Raw genomic sequence first — 20173 nt, 5'->3', positions numbered from 1 at the left:
AACCTGTAGTGAGAAGATCACGCCCACTTCGCCACGCAATTGGACAATGCCTAAGGTTGAATGCTCTTGATAGATAGCCAGTGGATGTCCGTTGTTGGAGAGGCAACAAATAGAACTACATTGCACAGACCATATTCTGCTCATTTTGGTCCTTGTAGAGTCGGGTGCAGAACATACAAAATAGCGGCAATAACTATCAGTCGTTAGGGTCTAAGTTAAGAACTCCGCTTAAATTGAATTAAAAGATGACATATGATGGTGACATTCTTTTTACAGACGCATCCCGAGTTTGAGTGCATTTCAGAACGCTAACACGATTTTTTGGCACCCCCTCGCGACCAGCTGAGAGAACAGTGTGGTTCAAATGCTACCTGAAAATGAAACAAACATCTAATCTATTCTGAGAGAAACAATCTGACTCAGTCCGCTCCGGGAGAGCACGCTTATTCTTTTTTAAATGCCACCTGAAAATGAAAGAAACATCCAATATATTTGATAGAACTGAGATCTCTTGAAATTATAAACAGTCAACACAAATACGTGCTTTCACTCGAAAACTGAGACATTTGATCTCATCCCAACACCCTATGTGGGACAACAGAAAAAGAAAGCAAGAAATTTCAAAATGAAATCACTAAAATGTTCTCTCTCTCTCTCTCTCTCTCTCTTTCTCTCTCTCTCTCTCATAACGCTAGTTAGGTTCAGCATGAACTGTGGTGCTGAGTGTCTGTGTCTCGGTGCTCTTTCTGATGCTCTGGTTTAGACTGTTTTGATCTCGCCAGCCTGTCATTACAGGGGGGCTAATGTTCAGCTGTCAGCTCTTGGACAAAGTCACACTCTGTTTGAAATTCTAAAAGGTCTCTCTAAGCATCGAGTACACACTGTACCGGGTGTTCTGAGTGCTTGTGTGTGTGCATATGAGTTTTTAGGGGTGTGTTTGCATGCGTGTGTGTGTGTGTGTGTGTGTGTGTAAAACAGAGAGAGGAGAGAAGTGAATAGGTAGATCTCATGTGAAGCAGGCTGACTGAATGACAGACTGCCATCTGGACACGGTGCACACTTTATTTTCACCTGTGCATTTTTTTCTGAAGGGAGGGTGGTCTTTTCCCACAAATTTTCATACCTCTCTTCGTCTGGCCAGGTCCCATAAAACCCCTGAGAGGGACGGAAACAGAAATGTGAGAAAATGCTTTTCGGGTGCCTTTTGAAAATGGTCTGTTTGAGAACATCAGTTGTCCCATGGAGGTATGTCCACAGAAACAATAGGTTGATATAGATATGACTTCCAGCCATTGTCACATAAAACTGCACCTGTATAAGTTAAGTCACCCTTCATTGGGAAATTGTTCACCGCATTTAACCCACCTTAAGTGCCTTAATTCTAGATCTGACCCAGTGTCCTTGTCATGGGCAATGGTAGGAGCATCTGGTGCCTAACATGAATGTGTCAGGCTATGGGAAAAATCAGAAACCAGAGCACCCCAGGCAAACGTGGGGAAAACATGCAAAGTCTGCACAGAGTTGAGCCACAACCTGGGCTGAAATCCAGCACCTCATTCATGCAGGGCAACAGTGCTAACCACTACACTTCCACATGCAGGTATAGGGGCCCAAAGGAGCCTGTTTTATTTTCTAAAGCATTCTCATCTTCTCTGGTTGATCGATAGCATTGTTTGTTGGAATCAGTACAAATTCCTGTCATTGTACCTGGCTCTGTTCGCTTAACATCTACCACCGTCTTCCCAAGTCATCAGTCCACAGGCAGAACCTTCTATCAGTGCTCCCGGACGATTTGCGGAGAGCCATTGCTTGCTGTTGACCAGCCGACAATTGCATGGGGAGGAATATTAGAGAGTGAGAAAGAGAGATTTTTGATATTTGAAGAGAATTTATTGAGAGACAGATTGTGCTGCTGTAGCAGGTGAAGCAAATCCATAAACACAGATGGGAAAATCAGATCAAATGCCACAAGGGAAACGGGTTCTTGTGACAAATTATTCTTGTTACGATTAATGTCGCTGTTGTTGTTATTGTTAATGTTTTATGATGTTATTAGTAGTAGTAGTAGTAGTAGCAGTAACTGCCACTAGTAGTACTAGTAGTACTGTTAGTATGAAATACATGACAGCACATATTCTCTGAACATACTGCTGAAGATCAAAATGGCAGGCTTTAAACAAAGCTATGAATCTGAATTGTGAAATATTCAGGGAAAGCAAATGTTTAACTCTCTTATGGAGACATCTGAAGTTTTGTTTCATTTTCCTCTGTCTTTCATTTGGAGATATTAGAGAATAATTTCCATTTATTTATTTGTTTAAGTATTGTTGTTAGTATTGTTGCTGTTATTGTTGTTGTTGTTGTTATGCACTATTGAATTCGATCTATTTGTGTGTAAAAGAGTGTGAAAGATTGATGAAGCTGTTCAGAGTCAATAATTTCAAAGATGAACAATGAATATTTATGTTTTTATGAGTAATGTGAGTTTAATTGTTATTCTGGAACACAAAGACAGATAAAAAAGAACAAACAAACAAATAAACAAACAATTAGAGCTTCATAATCCTGAAAATTCTATTAAATTGCTTAATGAGCTCTTGCTTTTTCAACCCTATTTAAATGTGACATTGAAACAGAATTAAGAATACACAACAGTGACCTGGTTTTCAAAATCTGTAGTTTACTGAACTCCTGGAGAACACAAGAAAATGGGTCGTATTCAGTGGTACTGCAGAGGGGAAAAACCCTTACATGCCAGAGTTCACAGCTGTTAAGTATCGTTTCCCATCATCTGTACCTCAAAAGTACCACTTTGCTTGTTACGAGAGTTGTTTCTGTAAAATAGTAGAGTTTGGAGAGTGACGTTTCTCTGTAATTATGAAGACAAAGGCCTCAGTTACACATTTGCTTTGGCAGTTGGAGAAATCTCCTTCCTAAGCAAATTTAACGATGTCCAACGCTTCGCAAGTTTGAGAGTCGTGTTCTGACAGATGCCGACCTTCCGAGGGCTTGTGTTTGTTGCTTGTCATTGTGTTTTAAAACAACAATTATTTGTTCCCCACATTAAAATTTATTAGAGGAAGGAAAACATTTGCTGAGCACTTCAAGTTGTTCTCGGCATTGTTGGCGTTTAATCACTTCTTTTGCTTCTTCAGTGAGATTATTTGCTTTGTTGTAATAGAAAAAAGGGAGGAACATAGGCTTTGCACGGTCGTGTTATTTGGTCTGAGAGAAAGGACGACAGACAGAAACTGGACAGGTGCTACTGATGGCTTGAGAGCTCCTCCGTCAGCAAAACAAGCAAACACTGTTCCGACAGGCGTGCAGCCAAGAATTGATCTTCTAAAACGTTGTTCTCCAGAAACATACACTCTTTTTTTAAAAGTGTAATGTAACCTTGTCTACGTGTTTGTTTTACTAACTGCTTGTCTGCTTTTATGTTGTTGATCTTATGTTTGGTGAGTCGAAGACAAATTTCCACCCTGGTGGACTATAAAGATCTATTCTATTCTATTCTATTCTATTATAACATTTGAGCGAAAAAATGCAGACTATGCAATTATAGAGTGATCCAGGAAGCCATATCTTATTGGCATCACTCCACCCATGAAAACATGAGTCGAATAAACTCGGCCAAGGCCTTGGTGAATGTAGAGCAATGACTGTAATTCTGTCACATTTCTAAAGTCACACTTCAGCTGGCGGCGGTATATGCCTTCGCAGTGATAATTAACCAGCTACCAGTGCCCTTTCTCCGTGCATACTACCCGATCATACTGCAGCTGACCAGCGCGACAGCGTCTCGAGAGAATCTGGTGGCTTGGATAACGACCATCATGCTCTGAGCGCACTGTTAAGATCGTGTCATTTGACGCGTCATTCAGTTGCATTGTGCCGCTACTGTGTCTTATTTCAAACAAGCTCCGAAACTGGAAAAGAATATATATATGGAAAATTTTCTTAAATTATTAGAACTTATGTTGGGCATTTAAATATATAGGCCTGTATAGCATGTCAGAGAATGGCTTCATATATTCGCAAAACCGTAAAATGATGATTTATTATACTTTGGTGAGGGAACTTTTTTCATGACAACGCTTTGTTGCGGACTGTCACTGAGCCAGCTAACGCGTTGAACTGACCATGGCTTTGAAGGAGATTTCTTGGTCTAGACCAGATAGCCCAGGTTCTGTAGCATGTCTGCTGGCCATTTCGAGGAGGTGCGAGCACCGGGCTGCTTTGATCTTTAGTGGCTGTCGTTTGGACAGGATTCTGTCCACTGGCAACGCCTGCGAAACAGTGGGCTAAATGGAGAAAAATGTTATTCAGAAATCTGTTTAGTCCATCGATGAAAATAGAATTAAAGAATATCACAGGTTTTCAATTTTGGAGCCAGTTGAACATCCTGAAAAGCACAATGCAAGTAAAATACTTACACCAACAAGACGTGCTTATTTATTTATTTATGTTTTTATTTGTTTGTTTGTTTATTTGATTATTTGACCCTTTGTGTTACACGCTGGTTCTCACTCACCCCCTCTGGTGGCTGTTTAGTGTTCAGTTTTCATTGTTGCAGCCAATGTTCCGTTCCCTTTGGTTCAATCCGTTAATTATTCAATCATTACTTTCACCTGTGCCCTGTTCATTAACTCTGCTTCTGTTTGTATATATACTGCTGTCTTTTCAGCGCTTATGTGTGATGCCTACTTTTTGTTAGAGTGTCTGAGCCTAGTTTAATGTTCAATTCTTCAGCATTTGTTTTCTTAATTTTCGTCTTTATTTTTGTGAGTACTTCTTGTTAGTTATTAAAAAAAAAGCACTCAGGTTTAGCACACACATTCTGTCTCTCAGAGACTCAGTGACCCTGTGTTTAACCATGGTTGGTCCATTGAGCAAAGTTGCTTGTCTTTTGTGGGTATGATGTTAGAGTTGGAAAGACAAATTAGAGCAAATCTGAATTAATCTGGGTGCAAGTACTTTAAGGGCTGTAAGGGTGTGGCAACAGCAGCAGCCCTCTAGAGGTCAGCATACATAGCTGCCCTATCTGAGCCTTGGATCAGAAACTTTTCAGGGCCAGTAAGTAAAGCCCTTATCTCCAGGGATCCTGCACCTGCCTGTGGTGGCCCCACTGTAACAAAGAACTGTAAATGACTCCTACCATCTGTATGGAAAAAAAGGATTATTTTCGAATATTGTGCATGTATTTAAGTTAAGCACAATGCACTTTACATATGTCAGCACCTTTTTGAGCTGTATTCAGAACGAATACATGGATAATATTTTGGCTTGACTCATGACTCTTGTATATGTTGATAATATTCATATATTATTATACTTTCAAGTTAATTTTCAATCATTAAAATTAAAATCAATACATTTTATTTTAAACCTAAGAAGCTCCAAGAAGCATTTATCTAAGTATACAAATTAAAAGTGTGATAAATGTAAAGAAATTGTAACACTTTGTTATCTGAAGCATTTTTTAAAAAACATTCTATGCTCTTGGAGGTACACTAATCCTACATTAATCCTTCTCCCTCTTTTTACTTTCTTCAGGGTCCTCATTTAATGCTTCAGAGTTAACTTTGAGTGTGTGTTTTCATTTATTTATGTGCATTTGCTTTTATTTTTGCCACCCATCTGGAATGGCCAGTTTCCTGTGACTCTGCTTATACGTCTGGCCCTACTATCACTGCATTATATTTAGATTTATTAATTTATCACCTGGGGATGGATACTAATGAGCTTTTTAAATTACACTACAAATGTCAAAACTCTTTACTGTTTTGTGACCTAAAAGGTAAAAAAAAAATTGACATGGAGCTTTCGGTAGGTCCTCTGACTGCAGAAAAGTTCTCACTGACTCACTGTGTCCTGTGTCACACAGCTCCATGCTTTTCACACTTCATGAGTGTAAAAATACACCAGAGATAAGGACACAGCTACATTAATAGTGCATGTCAGAGAGTGGCTGACTTGTATGAGGGGCTTCAGTCAAACTCCATTTTGTCCTTGAACCAAGGTCATTCATGGTTGTTCTCCATCTAAAACAAGAGACAGCAATGTACTTTTAAAAAAGCCAGTCATGAATTGTAGCTAATACACACAAAGAGACAGTTTTCTGAAAAGTGGAGACAACATGGAGTGGACTGTAATTAGCATACATGCGGAGGCCATCTGGAAAGTAAAACAAAAGATTAATACGGCAGGGTTTTCACCTAATTATGCTTTTCTTTTTCTTTTTTTGTAGACATTCCAAGTAGCTGAAACGTCACCCAAAAGGAGAGAGCAGTGTGAGAACGCATAATTAACCCTGGAGTGTCTTTATGTGTTAATTAGAAGAAGAACTTACCACAAGGGGTGGCTAATGACAAACATTCACCAGTGACCAGTTTTCAACTGCAGCTGGCCTACAACAGAACAGACACACTGCTCTATATTTTAGTCATCTTTTCACCTCCTCGTCAGCCTGGTCTCTCTTCTCACTAGGATGATTACAGGGCTATTGCTTTTCCTTACTTTCCTCTCACTGTATCCATGCAGGGTGTGAGGGCAGAATTTGACACAGGGCGATTTGTTTGGAGGAAAAACTCTCAGCGTTGGAGGGTGGTGAATAAATAATTTTTTCGTAGAGATGTGAAAATATGCCAATCTTTGTCACTCTACCATGACTCCCATGACTCAAAAAAATGCATACAAGCATTCAAAGGACCATGAAAGCAATTTTTTTTGGGGCTTTTGTCAGTGCACCACAGTCTGCACTCCTTCAAAGTTGGTGTTATCATATATATATATATATATATATATATATATATATATATATATTTAGCTTTCTTTTCAAAGTGGACCTGAAGGGCACAGCTCTCTTTTGAAAAGTTGCTCTTCTGTTTTCAGACCTCTTTGTAGTTCAGTCTCCTTTTAGAGAGAGTGCACTCTAAGTGCTAAAGCTGTAATTTAGTCCAACTAAATAAATAAACGCGATAAAATAAGGCGAAAAATGATAAACTGCACTCTTTTCATAAACCTGTGTTTAAGAGATACAGCCACTGACTGTGAAGAGCTGTCAGAAACAAAACTGTCAAAGGGAGATTCTTGACTTTTACAGATATTCACAGATCCATTAAAAGCTTTGGCATTTTTGTTTTAGAAACACAATGATTTCTTGCAAGTTGTAAAATTTCACCCTGACAGAAACATGGCTGTCTGCACAATTTTCCGCTGTGTGATTAATTACAAATTATATATTAAAAATAAATTAGTTTTGTTAAATGCTGAAATGGAATGTCTTCTTTCATCACAGAATTAATTTTATTTTGTTCCACATCAAATCTGAAATAGACACCATTCCAAAAGAAACACATAAACAAGCCCATATTGGAAATTCAGTACATAGATAAGAACTAATAATAGGACTAATAAAATGAGTACAGGAAACATAAAAAAAAAGTAACTAAACAAGTAAAACACAGGAAATTGATATGTAGTTGGCCAAGTAAAGTTCATATCAAAGGAAGCTGTGCTTTAAAATGCTAGTTGTAGAGTTATGAGTGGACATGTGGACATAATGGAATCCAAACTCAGTCAAATGTATCTGCTTATAAACTGAGCAAGAACTTCAATGACACATTCCGTATGAATTATGTCATTTTTATTATAGGTTGTACTTTACCACTCTATAATAGTCATTGTATCAAATATCAATACATTGCTTAGTCTTCCCTTGGTTTTACCAATTACACCTTTGTCTGTTAGACCAAACTTCACTGATGTAAATCTGTCTCCACAATTACATCAAAGAATGCACCCAGTCCCAATGGGTACGCAGTCCTGGATCTGCAGTTAATTATGTTGTGTTGAGCAAAAGCAGCATTTATAATTTTATAATTATCCCATAGCATTTTAATGATTACGACACAGCAAATAGCAGCGTGCATTTGGACATTCTGTGTCTGACGTCAGGTATAACAGAGAACAGGTGCAGAATTTTAAGCTGTTGTTATGGGCGGACTTTTTTTTTTTTTTAACTCCTTCCAAAACAAATTCCACACCCCACGCCCTTCCTCTTTCGTAGTATCTACTCAAAGCAACCTCTCTCACAAAGCTGTTTAGAGGGTAATAAAAAAAAGCAAGTTATTTGTTTCTGTGACAGATTTGTTTCTGCATCAGACACGGTCACCTGTGTTTTCTGACCAAGAGTTGTTTTTTTTTAAATCTGAGGAAACCAAAGGAAATGCAGCTTGAGAAGGTTAAATTCTGTTTCTATTTGTTTAAGATATGTTTAAGACATGTCCTCACATACATCTAATACATCGAAAGGCCCAGGATGCTTACCATGTCGGGTGTCCGTTGCACTAGGTAAAATCTGCATCTTTCTCTGTGGATTGGGATGTAGGTTGATCTCAATTTATCTGTGAAGTTTACAAGTTTGTTAATACATATATTAAGGGTGTGGTGAACTGAAGGACTGGAACATGGGATTTCGCCTGTTTGGGATCTTCTATGAATAAAAGGTTTCATAGCGTAGGTAAAGAATCGGAGGCTTCAAAATGAAACAAAACACAAGAAAGATAAAAAAAAAAAATCCACGCTAAATTTCAGTATCGTACAGACTGCTCAAAGACGAGCACGTTACTAAAGCCATACTGTTCAAACCATCGGACAGTAACCATAAACTCCCAATAGAGGGCAACCTTGTAACGAGCTCTGAATCATTCTTCTCAAACGAACCCCGTGCACAGTAGTAATTGCTGTACTCGATCCTGTTTACAGACTCTAGAGCATTCGGAAAACAGTAGTGGAGAAGGAATGAGGTGAGGTTAAGGAAATGGGAATTAAATGTTGTATTTACTGCTCCGTGCTGATAGCACGGTCAGTGTTTGCTCTTTGTAATTCCTCATGAGGCCGACGATCTAAAATGAGATCTAATGGAGAAGTCACTTGTGTTTAACAGGTAGGCCCCATCGCTATCTTGAAAGGGCAACTGCGGAGGATGGCCTCATCAAATGTAAACCCTCGGAGACTGAAGATAAACTCAGTCTCTGAGGGTTGCTGAAATCATTCATAGACTTACTTTCTGGATTATAAAGAGTACTGCGAAGATAACATTTGAAATTTTAAATACATTAGAGTTTCTCTGCTTTCCAGTATGCCACCTGGTAAAGTGAGAAAAAAAGATTAATTTCAGTGCTTGCGGCTTTAGCAGAGCGTGAACTGCAAAGTTATCAGCACGATTTATTAAGTGACTCATAGAGACTGACGTGGATCCAACTGTCAGATAACAGGAGCTAGTTTAATTTGCCACAGTATAATTTAACGCACAGTGCCAGCCAATGTTACTATAAGCCAAAGGCAAGAAACATGTAGTGTTATTTTGTTGGTTATTTTTGAACATTTACATCAAGATGTTTCCGTATGAATGTGAGTTCACCTCACCATGCAGACACCAGAATGCTGGGACCAGAAAAGAAACTGTGAATAATAAAATGCCGTTCTATTATAGGCTATTTCATAATCCAGATTTCTAATGTGTTTAAATCTTGACCGACCGGTCGATGTGGCTATTATCCTTTGCCAGGAACATAGCAATTATCCGACAGAAAACAAGCCAAAGAGTGTAAATGCTTTGTTATACTAATAGTAGAACTCATCGGCTCGTTGCATGGTCTGGGAAACGGTCATTAGCCGTGCCAACAATGAATGTATATGCTCCATTAACGGAGCAGACCTGTGTCTCCATGTCACTCCTCGTCTTCGTCTCCACACTAATTTCTGCCTCTGGAGAGCGTCAGTGTAGCTTTGAAGAGGCAGCTTCAATCTGAAGCCTCCACACTAGCAGCAGTGTCAAAAAATAATAGGATGCTATAATTGGACTTGCCATATCCCGCGCCTCTTTTCTGTCATATAGCGAGTCTTAATCATTGGCCACGAAAACGGACACCCATGTCTTCATATCACAGACATAATCTATGTGCTTTCATATCAACGTGCCTTTTGATCATTCGGTGCTGTGCCGGCTATGCCGGTGATAATCCGCGCGGAGCCGCATATCAGCATGGACACATGTAGCTATACTGTGCAAGGGGAGAAGCCAATAGATAGATTTTAGTGAGAGACAAGTCCATTTTTAGAGCGATTTTAGAACATTCACTGGGCCGTCAGTTTGGCTGAGGTGTTCACGAGTCAGCGCTGAATTCGTTAACTACTGGGGCGCAAAAGTTGAGGGGACACTGGGTTTCGTAGTTCTGAAACCCAGACATGACGGGTCTCTGAATGTGACACTTAATCCCTTTGCTGGCTCTTATTAAGAGCTTAATCAATAAAAAATAAACAAGTAGTTGGCTTGATTAATACGAGAAGAATCAGACCAGTTCTCACCTCTGGTTATTGAAGAGCTTTGGATGCGTGATTTGTGATTCGGCCAGGGTGGGTAGAAAGATAAGCGCGCATTATACTGAATGCTGGTTTATATATAAAAACATGGGAGAAATTCATTCAGTTTGACTTTGGCAAGAGCTAGTCATCTCAGAAATTTGCCGTGTCGTCAGAACAGAGGTACTGCTGACAAAGAGGGGGCCGTGATTTCTGTGGTGCAGTGTCAAGAGTTGTTTGTCTCCTGGGTTGCTGCTGAACGATTTGTCACGAGTTTAGCCAGCAGTCTCTCTCTTAGCAGAAATGTTTTGCCACCAGAGAGTCTCATTTCCACCAGTTTCAGCTCATGTTCACCAGTAACATTTTAGCCTTTCCGCTATGACAACAAAGCCACCATATACCACGTCTGTTCTCACACTGCCTGCCATTACCTGCGGAGCCGGACTCGCTCATGTGAAATCAAGAGTAAAATTAAAGTGAAGCTATGAAAAGGGCTCTCACTTCGGCCTTGTGACATTTCGTCTAATAGAATTTAAAGCAGGTCACGACTCGTCCAGACTATATAAACAGAAAGGAACAGTGGAGTTCAACTTTCCTCCTCCAGGATACGTGACCCCCCCCCCCCCCTCCCCCCTCCCCAAAAATGAACACAAGTAATACCAAGATTAATTTTTCTACCACTATCTAATTAAATATATTTAGCTTAAGTTCCCGTTGCACCAGTAAATGATCATTGTTAAAAAATAATAATAATAACAACGACAACAATGTACCAACAACGATAATGTGTAATGATGGGGAATGGAAAATTAACACAAATTATATGCATCGGTAATCTGCTGAATATTTCCATCGTCGCTGCATTGGTTTCGAAACACTGTGATTTATCGACGCCTCTGATCCGACTTGCAGAGCACGTGCATATAGAGTATAAGATGATGTTCAGAGTATGTGAGTGTAGTAACAGTTAAAAGTTCATTTATTTTAGGGTGGGTGGCTTCTCTGAGAATTGCCTCACAGAAAGTAAATGCACCAGTACCCTGAAGTAGAAAAGATGGGACAGAAAGAGAAGCTGAAGATCACTGAAAATGATAATGGGTGACAGGAGGTTTGGCGGGAAATACAGCATTTTCATTAAAAGATAAAAACCGTAGGCTAATGGAGTTGACTCAGTTTTAGTGAAGGAACTGAATGTGGGCTGAAGGATGTCTGCCTCTCTGCAGCATTTCTGTTTCTTGTCATATGTTTTGATGATAATTTTTAGTGAAAACCTGAAAAAAAAAAAAGTTCTTATTAACTTTATCCTTTTTAAATAACTCTCTAAATAACTTATTCGCATTCTCATGTTTACCAGAATGATGACAGAAAAATACAGAAATTCTCTGCACCCTTTGTTCTGCACCCTGTACTCCACAGACTGTACAAGACAAACTGACTCACTGATTAGCAGGGGGTTTTCATTGTGTGTTGAGTGAACACAAAAGGATAATTGCCTTGACTCTTCTTTGTCTAAACAACCCTCTCTGTTTCTCATAAAATGCCTGTAGATAACAGAGTTCTATTGTATTTCACCACTGAACCCTGACATTTTTTAGTACAACTGAAAAAAAAAAAAAAAAAAAACAGCAGCATTTTCATTTGTGTGAGTTGGGGGGGTGGTATATGTGATGGACAAGCACCTATTAAATGTTATTATAACGAGAATTTTTTTTCGCCACCAAACATATTGTAGGGTGAAGAAAACCAGCAGACTAGAGTAACTTATATAAAATACATGTCCAAGGGGCTGGACTTTGTGTTATTCGAGTCAAGCGTGAGAGTGAAATGTATGTTTGTCTCTTACTCCTGTCCGCAATAAAAACTGCACTGAAACACTAAAACCGATCATTCCACATGGCTACACGTTTATATCACAGCCTAACCACGTGCAAGGATTTCTCTGTCTACATCCTCTTTACCGAAACATATCAATTGTAACCTCAATGGATAGAATAATTCTACACTTTTGAGGAGATAACCATAAACTAGAATATAGGCCAGGTTAAGTTAACACTGGCCATTAAAACATCTTATTATTTCTCCAGCTCTCTGAATGGTAACAGAAGATGAATGCTGACAGTCAAACCATAGAAAAAAAAAAAACAGTGTCAAACCTCAGTGTATTGCTCTGATGTGGGTTTGTGAAGGAGCAGCAAATAACCGGCAGGTGAAACCAGGGTTGGGGCACAGTACCTTCAAGGACGTGATTTTTGAATGTGCTCGTCTCTTTCCTCACGTAACCAAAGCTCCCGTGGTGCATTGCAGAGGGCTGTTAAACAGCGACCTGTGTTTTCCCATGTCACACGTCGTAGACACGCTGGTTTATATTGTGATGTTGATTTTTACCTTGAAGATCCGTGTTCTCGCTCACGTTCACTGGTACTCTTTTGCATGGGTAAGTGCTTTCTACCCGGAATTGAATTTATGTAAATCAACATAGTACAACGTTCTCCTCCAGAACATTGTGTGTGCATATGTCTGTGAGAGCAGATGTTGATGTAGTTGAAAATATATGCAGTGTTTGTTTGTTTGTTTGTTTATTCATTTAGTGCACTCTTCAAAAAGAAGCAAGTATGAAAATGAGGCTGGGTTTTATTGTAATTGTATGTATGTTGTAAACTCAATGTCATTTCCTATGAATAGATCACACTCTTTTGATTTCCTATGCATGATTCACTTCAGGCAACCAGTTGATAACATCCGCAGCCCAGTTCGTTGGAAACTTTCATTTGTTAACACGTCTTGATTGTAGGAGACTACATTACAGTCTGTATTTTACCACTGAATGCATGAAAGGTTCCAGAACAACAACAACAACAACAACAAAAAAAGTCTTGGCAAACAGGGCAGGAAGCAAGGAACATCTGAGACTGTACATTTAATGCATTCAAATAATGAGAGCCTTGCTGTATCTATTATGGTGCCCCCCCCCCCCCCCCCCCCCCCCCTCCTCGGTAATGAACGTCTGAAAATATCTACTTCTCACCATCTGATTAAAACAAACGGCATATCCATTATGACAGGCATTTGAATACCGCGTGAACGCTCTCCTAGGCGCGTACATTAATGGCGGGCGAGGCGGCACTTGGAGTGGGAACGTCGTTTACCAAGCCACTGTGCTCTTCTATAAAATAACAGAGAGAATTATCACTTCATTTTCTTAATGTGTGAAAGTGGCAGAAGAAGCAGATGGCTTAAATACACAGTCAGGATATTGGCAAAGTGTCCTTTTAAGATTTAAAAAAAAAAAAAAAAAAAAAAAAGAAAAGAAAAAAGCCCACACTCACGCAGGCAGTCTGCCTCTGTGGCATTTTCATACTGTTCATATATGCAGATTGAAGTTTATTTGATTTTTTTTTGTATTACATACAATAACAAGGAGAAAATTGGCATAACCAATGAGAGATGGAGTAGATTTACGTTTGTGTAACCAGTTAAATTTTTTTGGTATTGAGCAATCAGTTTTCGATCACATGGTTTAATCACTGTCGTGATCTCATGCTCATAGCCAAATAAAATATCTCTTTCCTCTATTTGTGGAGAAAAATTGTTAATAATCTCTCATTCCTCTTAACTTGCCTGAAAGGGAATGAAAAACAGTGTATAAATTAAATCCTAGACTTGACTTGACGTAAAGATAAAGCTCTATGACGTTAGATGGTTAACAGACGTACACATGAAGTTACCAGCGTGACAGTTTTGTGATTTATAATTTGTGTATTTCTTGTGAAACTGAAGAGTTAATGGCACAGTATATCTCCAAAATGGAAAATGGATTGAAAGACTGCCAAGTGCATTTCTGAAAAAAAAAAAAAACAAACTTCAAAAACAGCTTGTTAGATAAACGCTTTCAACAGATTTATGATAAGCACACAGCTTACTGTACTCAGACACAGCATAACAGTCACTATTAAACAGACCTAGGTCAAATAAGCATTTGGAGTATGTGAATGACTGAGCCCCGTTCCAATACTTTCACGTGGCTCCTTTTTACCTTGTGTCCTTTTGACTTAAGCTACTAAAATTCGGGACTGAATGTGTTTGATATTACTATACTAAACCAACATTACACAAAGCCCTCATCATAACTGCCATTTAATGTGAAAAGGAGCTCTGAGGAGAACTGGGACAGGACCCAGCGGTTCAGATACTTCAAACACTTATTTGCCCTGGGTCTGTGAGAAATGAATGAGTACTGACCATTTTCTTTTCTTTTCTTTTCTTTTTAAGTCTGCATGACTCAAGGTAAACTCATTTATGAATTAAAAAAAAAAAACAATACAAAAATGAAAATCATGATAACGGTTTAGGTTGCACATCCTGCGGTAATATGCCTTTGGCAGGAGAGGAAGTGAGAGTCCTAAAAGCCCAGAGTTGGGACTGTTGACTGACGCTTTTGTCTGCTATGCTGTATGTGAGAAAGAGATCGACTCTGGGCCGCACAATAAATACACAAGTGTGTTCAGATCCTAAGACTCAACGGCGTCGCCTAGCACAGTCGCATCCTTTCCGGAGAGCAGCTCTGTCCTACTCGATCCCTGGGAATGATCCGAAGTTCTGATCCGTGTTTTAGAAACACGTTCCCTGCAAATATGAAGGAATAAAATAAGAGATTTTTTTGCTTTGGGCAGGGGGGGCGGGGGGGGGGGGGGGGCAGCAGCAGCAGTGCATCAGTGCTTTTAAAACAATACAATACAGGTCGATGTTGATATTTCTTTCATTTAATCAGTGTTGAATGAAACTAAGTGCTGATGTTCTAAAGCTGGACAAGAGCTCCATCAATGCAGGTCCCACCCATTTACTCAGCAGCACCGCACGGAGAAAATCAGATCAGCTTCATTTACAATATGAATGAAGTCATACATGGTCATTACACTGAAAGCATACAGCAGTGGCCATCGGGTTTCAAAGCGATTCTTTGGTCGGCTTGTTACTGAGAAATTGCAGGCCTTTACTTAAAAAATGCCACTGGACTATCTGTAAAAGTGCTTTAGCGAAAGCAGGCCCAGGCAGATATTTATAAATATATAATACAATGTGCCTAGACTCTCTCCCTCACACACACACACACACACACTCCTTCTCTGAATAAGAGGAGCAGAATAAGAAAAGCCTCCCACTCTAGCACAATGCAGATCCACTGTAGCGTAAGGTCAGGGCCATTTGCTTCCTAAGCATCAATAGGCAAGTGCCATTTTAAAGCACAACGAAGATTACGAAAGCAGAGCCGGATAAACACAGTGAAGGAGCGTTATGGAGGGGGGTGGGGTCAAATGTTCCAGGGTCATTTTAAGCAGAATAGTTCTCATCTTTTCTAATGGCACTGCTTTACTTCTACAAAAAATGTTTGGCAAACCTTCCACTGTGAAAGGACTAAAACAGGCTACACTTGTGTCTGCCACTGATACCTTTGAAATACACGAGATGTGGAAATGGACCGTACTAGCACTTTTTAAAAGGGCTACGGAGATATACATAATACATTTTATATGATGATGAAAAGAGAGCATTGACATCTGCACAGTACACAGGCTGTGTATTACACAGACACAAAGTGATGAATATTCACAACGATAAACACTGCACTACTGTACTGAACTGTATTCAAGCCAGGAGACATAAACTACCTACAAAAAAGGTTTGCATATGTTGACTTAAAAAAACTCCCAAAAAACAAACAAAAACAGTGGAAAAAACCCCCTCATAATCATGACAACTAATTCAAGCCTTGTATCATAAAGGATAAGACAGAGCAAAGCGAGGGGAGTACAGTAAAAAGGGGGGGGGGGGGGGTTGGGCAACAAAAAAAAAACCCTCATTCCACTCTGTGTGCAAAGACGCCTTTTATGGCAGCTCCCTGGGCTATGATATCCATATTTATTATTTAATCTCTGAAATTTACATACAAGAACCTTTTCAATATATCGCGTGATCTCTTCCAAGGCCTTTAGACAGTAAACACAGAGACAATTATTATGAGACAAACAAAGAAAAATCATCCATTTTCATGAGTGAGATATGAAAAGGAGGCATGGAGATGAATGTCTGTCACCGTATCTCCGCAAAAAGATGCATTTTTAGAAAGTTACATCCAAGGTGAATTTGGAATATGTGCTTTAAAAACTGTAGTGACACCTATGATCAAAAGGACGTCATTAAAACTGAGGATGAAACTAACCTGCAGTTTGTGCTGGGTTAATTCCAATGCCATCTAAAAACAGAGAGAGAGAGAGAGAAAGAGAATTTGAACAGCCATTCTTTGGGAAAAAAATCCAATCCTTTTGAACTATTGATCATAATAATTTGGACAATATTCAACAGGTCAGGCACCAGTGGCTTTAAAACAGTTCCCTAAAGAAGATTACTTTATCAAAAGGCCCTGAACTCCTTTCATCAATAGGTCTCTTTGACTCTTCATTTTTATTAAACAGCTAGGCACTTTTCTGGTTTGAGTAAAGTCACATAAAAACACATCTTCTGCCTCTAGAGCGAGGGTATCGTACCATTCTAACATGTCTTAACGGGCAAAATCAAAACAAATTTGTGCATCATTACCGAGATAACTCTCAGGCAAGAGAAGCATTCTCAACTCACCATTCGTAATGATGGCGCTGGTGGCAGCAGGCACTTTGAACTGTGGAGAGAGGGAGAAGAAATGGGTGAAAATTCTTTTCAACACCATACGAAAATAGCACCCAGACACATTAAATAAGTAATGCCAATGTGGTTAGAATATCATGAGCTCTCTCTCTCTCTCTCTCTCTCTCAATTTAAAGGGTTTCCAGCTAAAGCTGTCGTGTTTATCTCAGAACAATTTCCATGTCTCGATGCTCCACAAACAATCCATTCAAAAAACAGCATGAAAGGTCATCAGACTAGCTTTGTGCTGAATTGAGAGAGGAGGACAGGGGTGCGGGAGAGAGGAGAGGAGAGGAGAGGAGCGGAGCGGAGCGAGCGTTCTCTAAAACACACTGTGAGGGATGCTGACGTCTCCCGTAAAGGAAAGACCGCTGTGCAGGTAGGACACGAGCAGATGCCGTCTCCACCGAAAAATCAATATCTGGCACTTAACCCACATCTGAATTAGTTTATACGACAAAGTCCCTGTTCAAAGATTACTCTGATTGAGACCAGTCTATGGGCTTTTGCCTTCTGGGGAAAAGTAAAAATTACAAGTCATGAGTCCCTCACAAACAGATCACTTTTGGAGCCAAAGACTCATAAAAGAACCGAGAGATCCTTTAAGCTTATAGCTCCGTTCCACGACTAACACTCTTTTGTTTTGTTTTTTTTCAGACAGCCCTCGTGCATACAAAAGAGGTAAGAAGAGCTTGGCAAAATGACTCGGTTCTAACAGCGGCAAAACACTTGGTAACAGATCTAGGCCAAACTGCAATGGACAAAACCCAAACGATCCACTTTCCAAACAACAGTGTGGCAGACCGTAATGATGTGCAATTACAGGGACTGCCATGGCTTGTCTAGCCAAGTGTCACGTAAAAACAAGATTTCAGAAAAATTGAAGGATTCATCTTCTGCTCCATCCAGTCTACAAATCTCCCCCATCTGTCGGTGATGTGAATGTCAATTTTGGATGAAAAAAAAAAAAAAAATGTCTGAGGGAGCTACCGTGTGAAGCTGAAGAAGCAGAGCCTTGCTATTCTTTGCTTATGAATAGTCTGTGCCTTGAATATAATGGTAAAGCGGCTCATTTATCACACAGAACACACAGGGGGTAATCACTTAAGTTCATCATCACAAAAACGGCTCAGGCGTTCTGAGAAGCGCAATCAATCAAGTTCTCAGCGAAGAGTGGAGTACTATTTTTCCCCAGACAAGCCGCCACCTGCTCCGAGAGCCACAATGCAGAGGAGAGCTGCATTCACGCAGATAAGCTTGTGAGGACGCAGTGAGAAGAAACAGCATATAAATCAATACTTCTGCGAAGAGAAATCTTTAAGAAGAAAAAAAAAAAAAAAAAAAAAAGAAAAGAAAGCCCCCTGTTGCTGTGCTACAGGACATTGGTCAGGATGGAGGGTATGTTCATTGAGCGCGGATTTCTTAAGTATAATAAACTTCGATTAGTCTTGTGAATATAGTAATTGCCTTTTAATCCCTGCACGCGTAGCCCTGAGAAACGATATAGCAGGTATTGTTCGGACCACACATTGGCTTCTTCGAGACTCGTAAGTGACTATATTGGGTGTCTTCCCAGTCGTCATAATGGACCATATATAGTGAATTGTGAATCAGACCAAGACAGAACTTTTTTTTCTGCTGCCCTGCTACACTCTCTCTTTACACTGAGCTCCATTCACTGTGATGTAAGAGAAACGTCATTATAAATGCATGTACACAAAGCGGTGCAGAGGCACGTCAATCAATCAACCAACCAACCAATCAGCTTTGGCCCAAGGCTGAGGCGACTCACCTCCTCTGCTGCAAATTTCAGCACTGCTGTGAATGGTGTGCTTTCAGGTACACTTAATCTGAAACAAAAACAGTGAAGAAAGTCTCTGGATTAACTCACTAAAACACTTAACCAATGAAATCTGACTTTCCTAAATGTGGAAGAGAAGACGCTCTCATATGACATACAGTATGACATACACATCCAAACAGACAAGTTTATCAAAGGAGACACGACCAAAATCATACACAGTGAAGACATCTGCAAAACACAAGTAGATTCAAAACCTAAAATAGGTATCTTTACATCACGACAGCAGTTTTGTATAAGAAGTGAGAATATGCACTTTCATTTTAAAACTGCTTACTGTTACAGATGTGAACATTATTCCTGTGGCCCCATGTCTGAAATATAAAACTACTAAAATCCTCTCTGTAATCAAATGCGCCGCTGAAGACAGATTTTCACTAAGAACCTCTGACAGGATCTTATTATATATTACCTTGTCAGAGGTTCTCAGTAAAAAAAAAAGCATAATTCATATATTTGAAACAAGACAAGCATATGGCATGTCAGCTGGAATAATCTTAACAGAATCTAATACTATTCAAATTTTTAACACCCTGAAGAGTTATATAACCTAATCTTACACCATAATAGCGACTATGACTTTGGTTTACTTTAACAACCGTTCATCCCTTACTAGATTCAGAGTTTTCCCGGCTGGTGTGATGGCAACAAATCTACAGCCATCCTACAAGCGTTGCTCTTGGATATAACTAGCGTTTTTCCACTTTCACAGCGGCAACAGCAATATGACAACAGCTAAGAGTAAACTACCAGACGAATTCATGCAAGAAATGGGCACGTAACATAAAGAAAGAACCAGCCATCAAGGCTAAATAAGTTAAAAGCTGATCTGTCACTTACACTTTGTAGGGTAATCTGGGGTCCGACGTCAGGGTGATTTTAAATGTTACTTTCGACCTAAATGAGGTAAAGACATAATATTATAGGCACTCAGATTTCTACTTATAATTGGATTTACAGTCAAAATTAACAGAGAAACAAAAGTACTCACATCTTCAGCACAGCACGATTTTACAGCACACTGTTTATGCCGATGAGGAAGTCGGAAGGACCCACTGTAACACGTCATCTTATCCAGTGGAGTTTTATTTTTTCTTTTCCCAAACGCTGCTGAAGTATTTGCATTCAGTACAGTACTTTATTTAATGTTGTACGTGAATAGGTGCTTATGTAGGGAAAATCTGAATTCGCTGTTGATAACTTGCGAGTATCACAGTTATATAGCAATTTCTTTTAGGCAGGCTCCGCAGCCGCCTAAAATCTGTC

At 39.6% G+C, this 20173-nt stretch overlaps 1 protein-coding gene across 1 annotated transcript; it reads right to left on the bottom strand.

Moving 5' to 3' along the window:
• Positions 1-13712: 13712 nt before the first annotated feature.
• On the bottom strand, positions 13713-19950 carry ufm1 (ubiquitin-fold modifier 1). Its single transcript, XM_030792442.1, has 6 exons — positions 19899-19950; positions 19748-19804; positions 18839-18896; positions 17002-17041; positions 16586-16618; positions 13713-14991 (listed from the first exon to the last, which is right to left on the bottom strand). Coding segments are annotated over exons 1-6 (285 nt in total). The 5' UTR covers positions 19901-19950; the 3' UTR covers positions 13713-14896.
• Between the last annotated feature and the right edge of the window lie 223 nt (positions 19951-20173).

This window comes from Chanos chanos, chromosome 15 (assembly GCF_902362185.1).
Source record: "Chanos chanos chromosome 15, fChaCha1.1, whole genome shotgun sequence".
Classification (NCBI taxonomy): domain Eukaryota; kingdom Metazoa; phylum Chordata; class Actinopteri; order Gonorynchiformes; family Chanidae; genus Chanos; species Chanos chanos.
Note: the sequence above shows the minus strand (reverse complement) of the source record. Positions and strands in the feature narration are given on the sequence as shown.

Excerpts from the sequence above, each read along its gene's own strand:
- ufm1 (XM_030792442.1), bottom strand. Across the intron at positions 18,897-19,747 it reads CCCAGATTACCCTACAAAGT|ATTAAGTGTACCTGAAAGCA; the intron begins GTAAGTGACAGA and ends TTTTTGTTTCAG. Across the intron at positions 16,619-17,001 it reads CAGCGCCATCATTACGAATG|ATGGCATTGGAATTAACCCA; the intron begins GTGAGTTGAGAA and ends CTCTGTTTTTAG.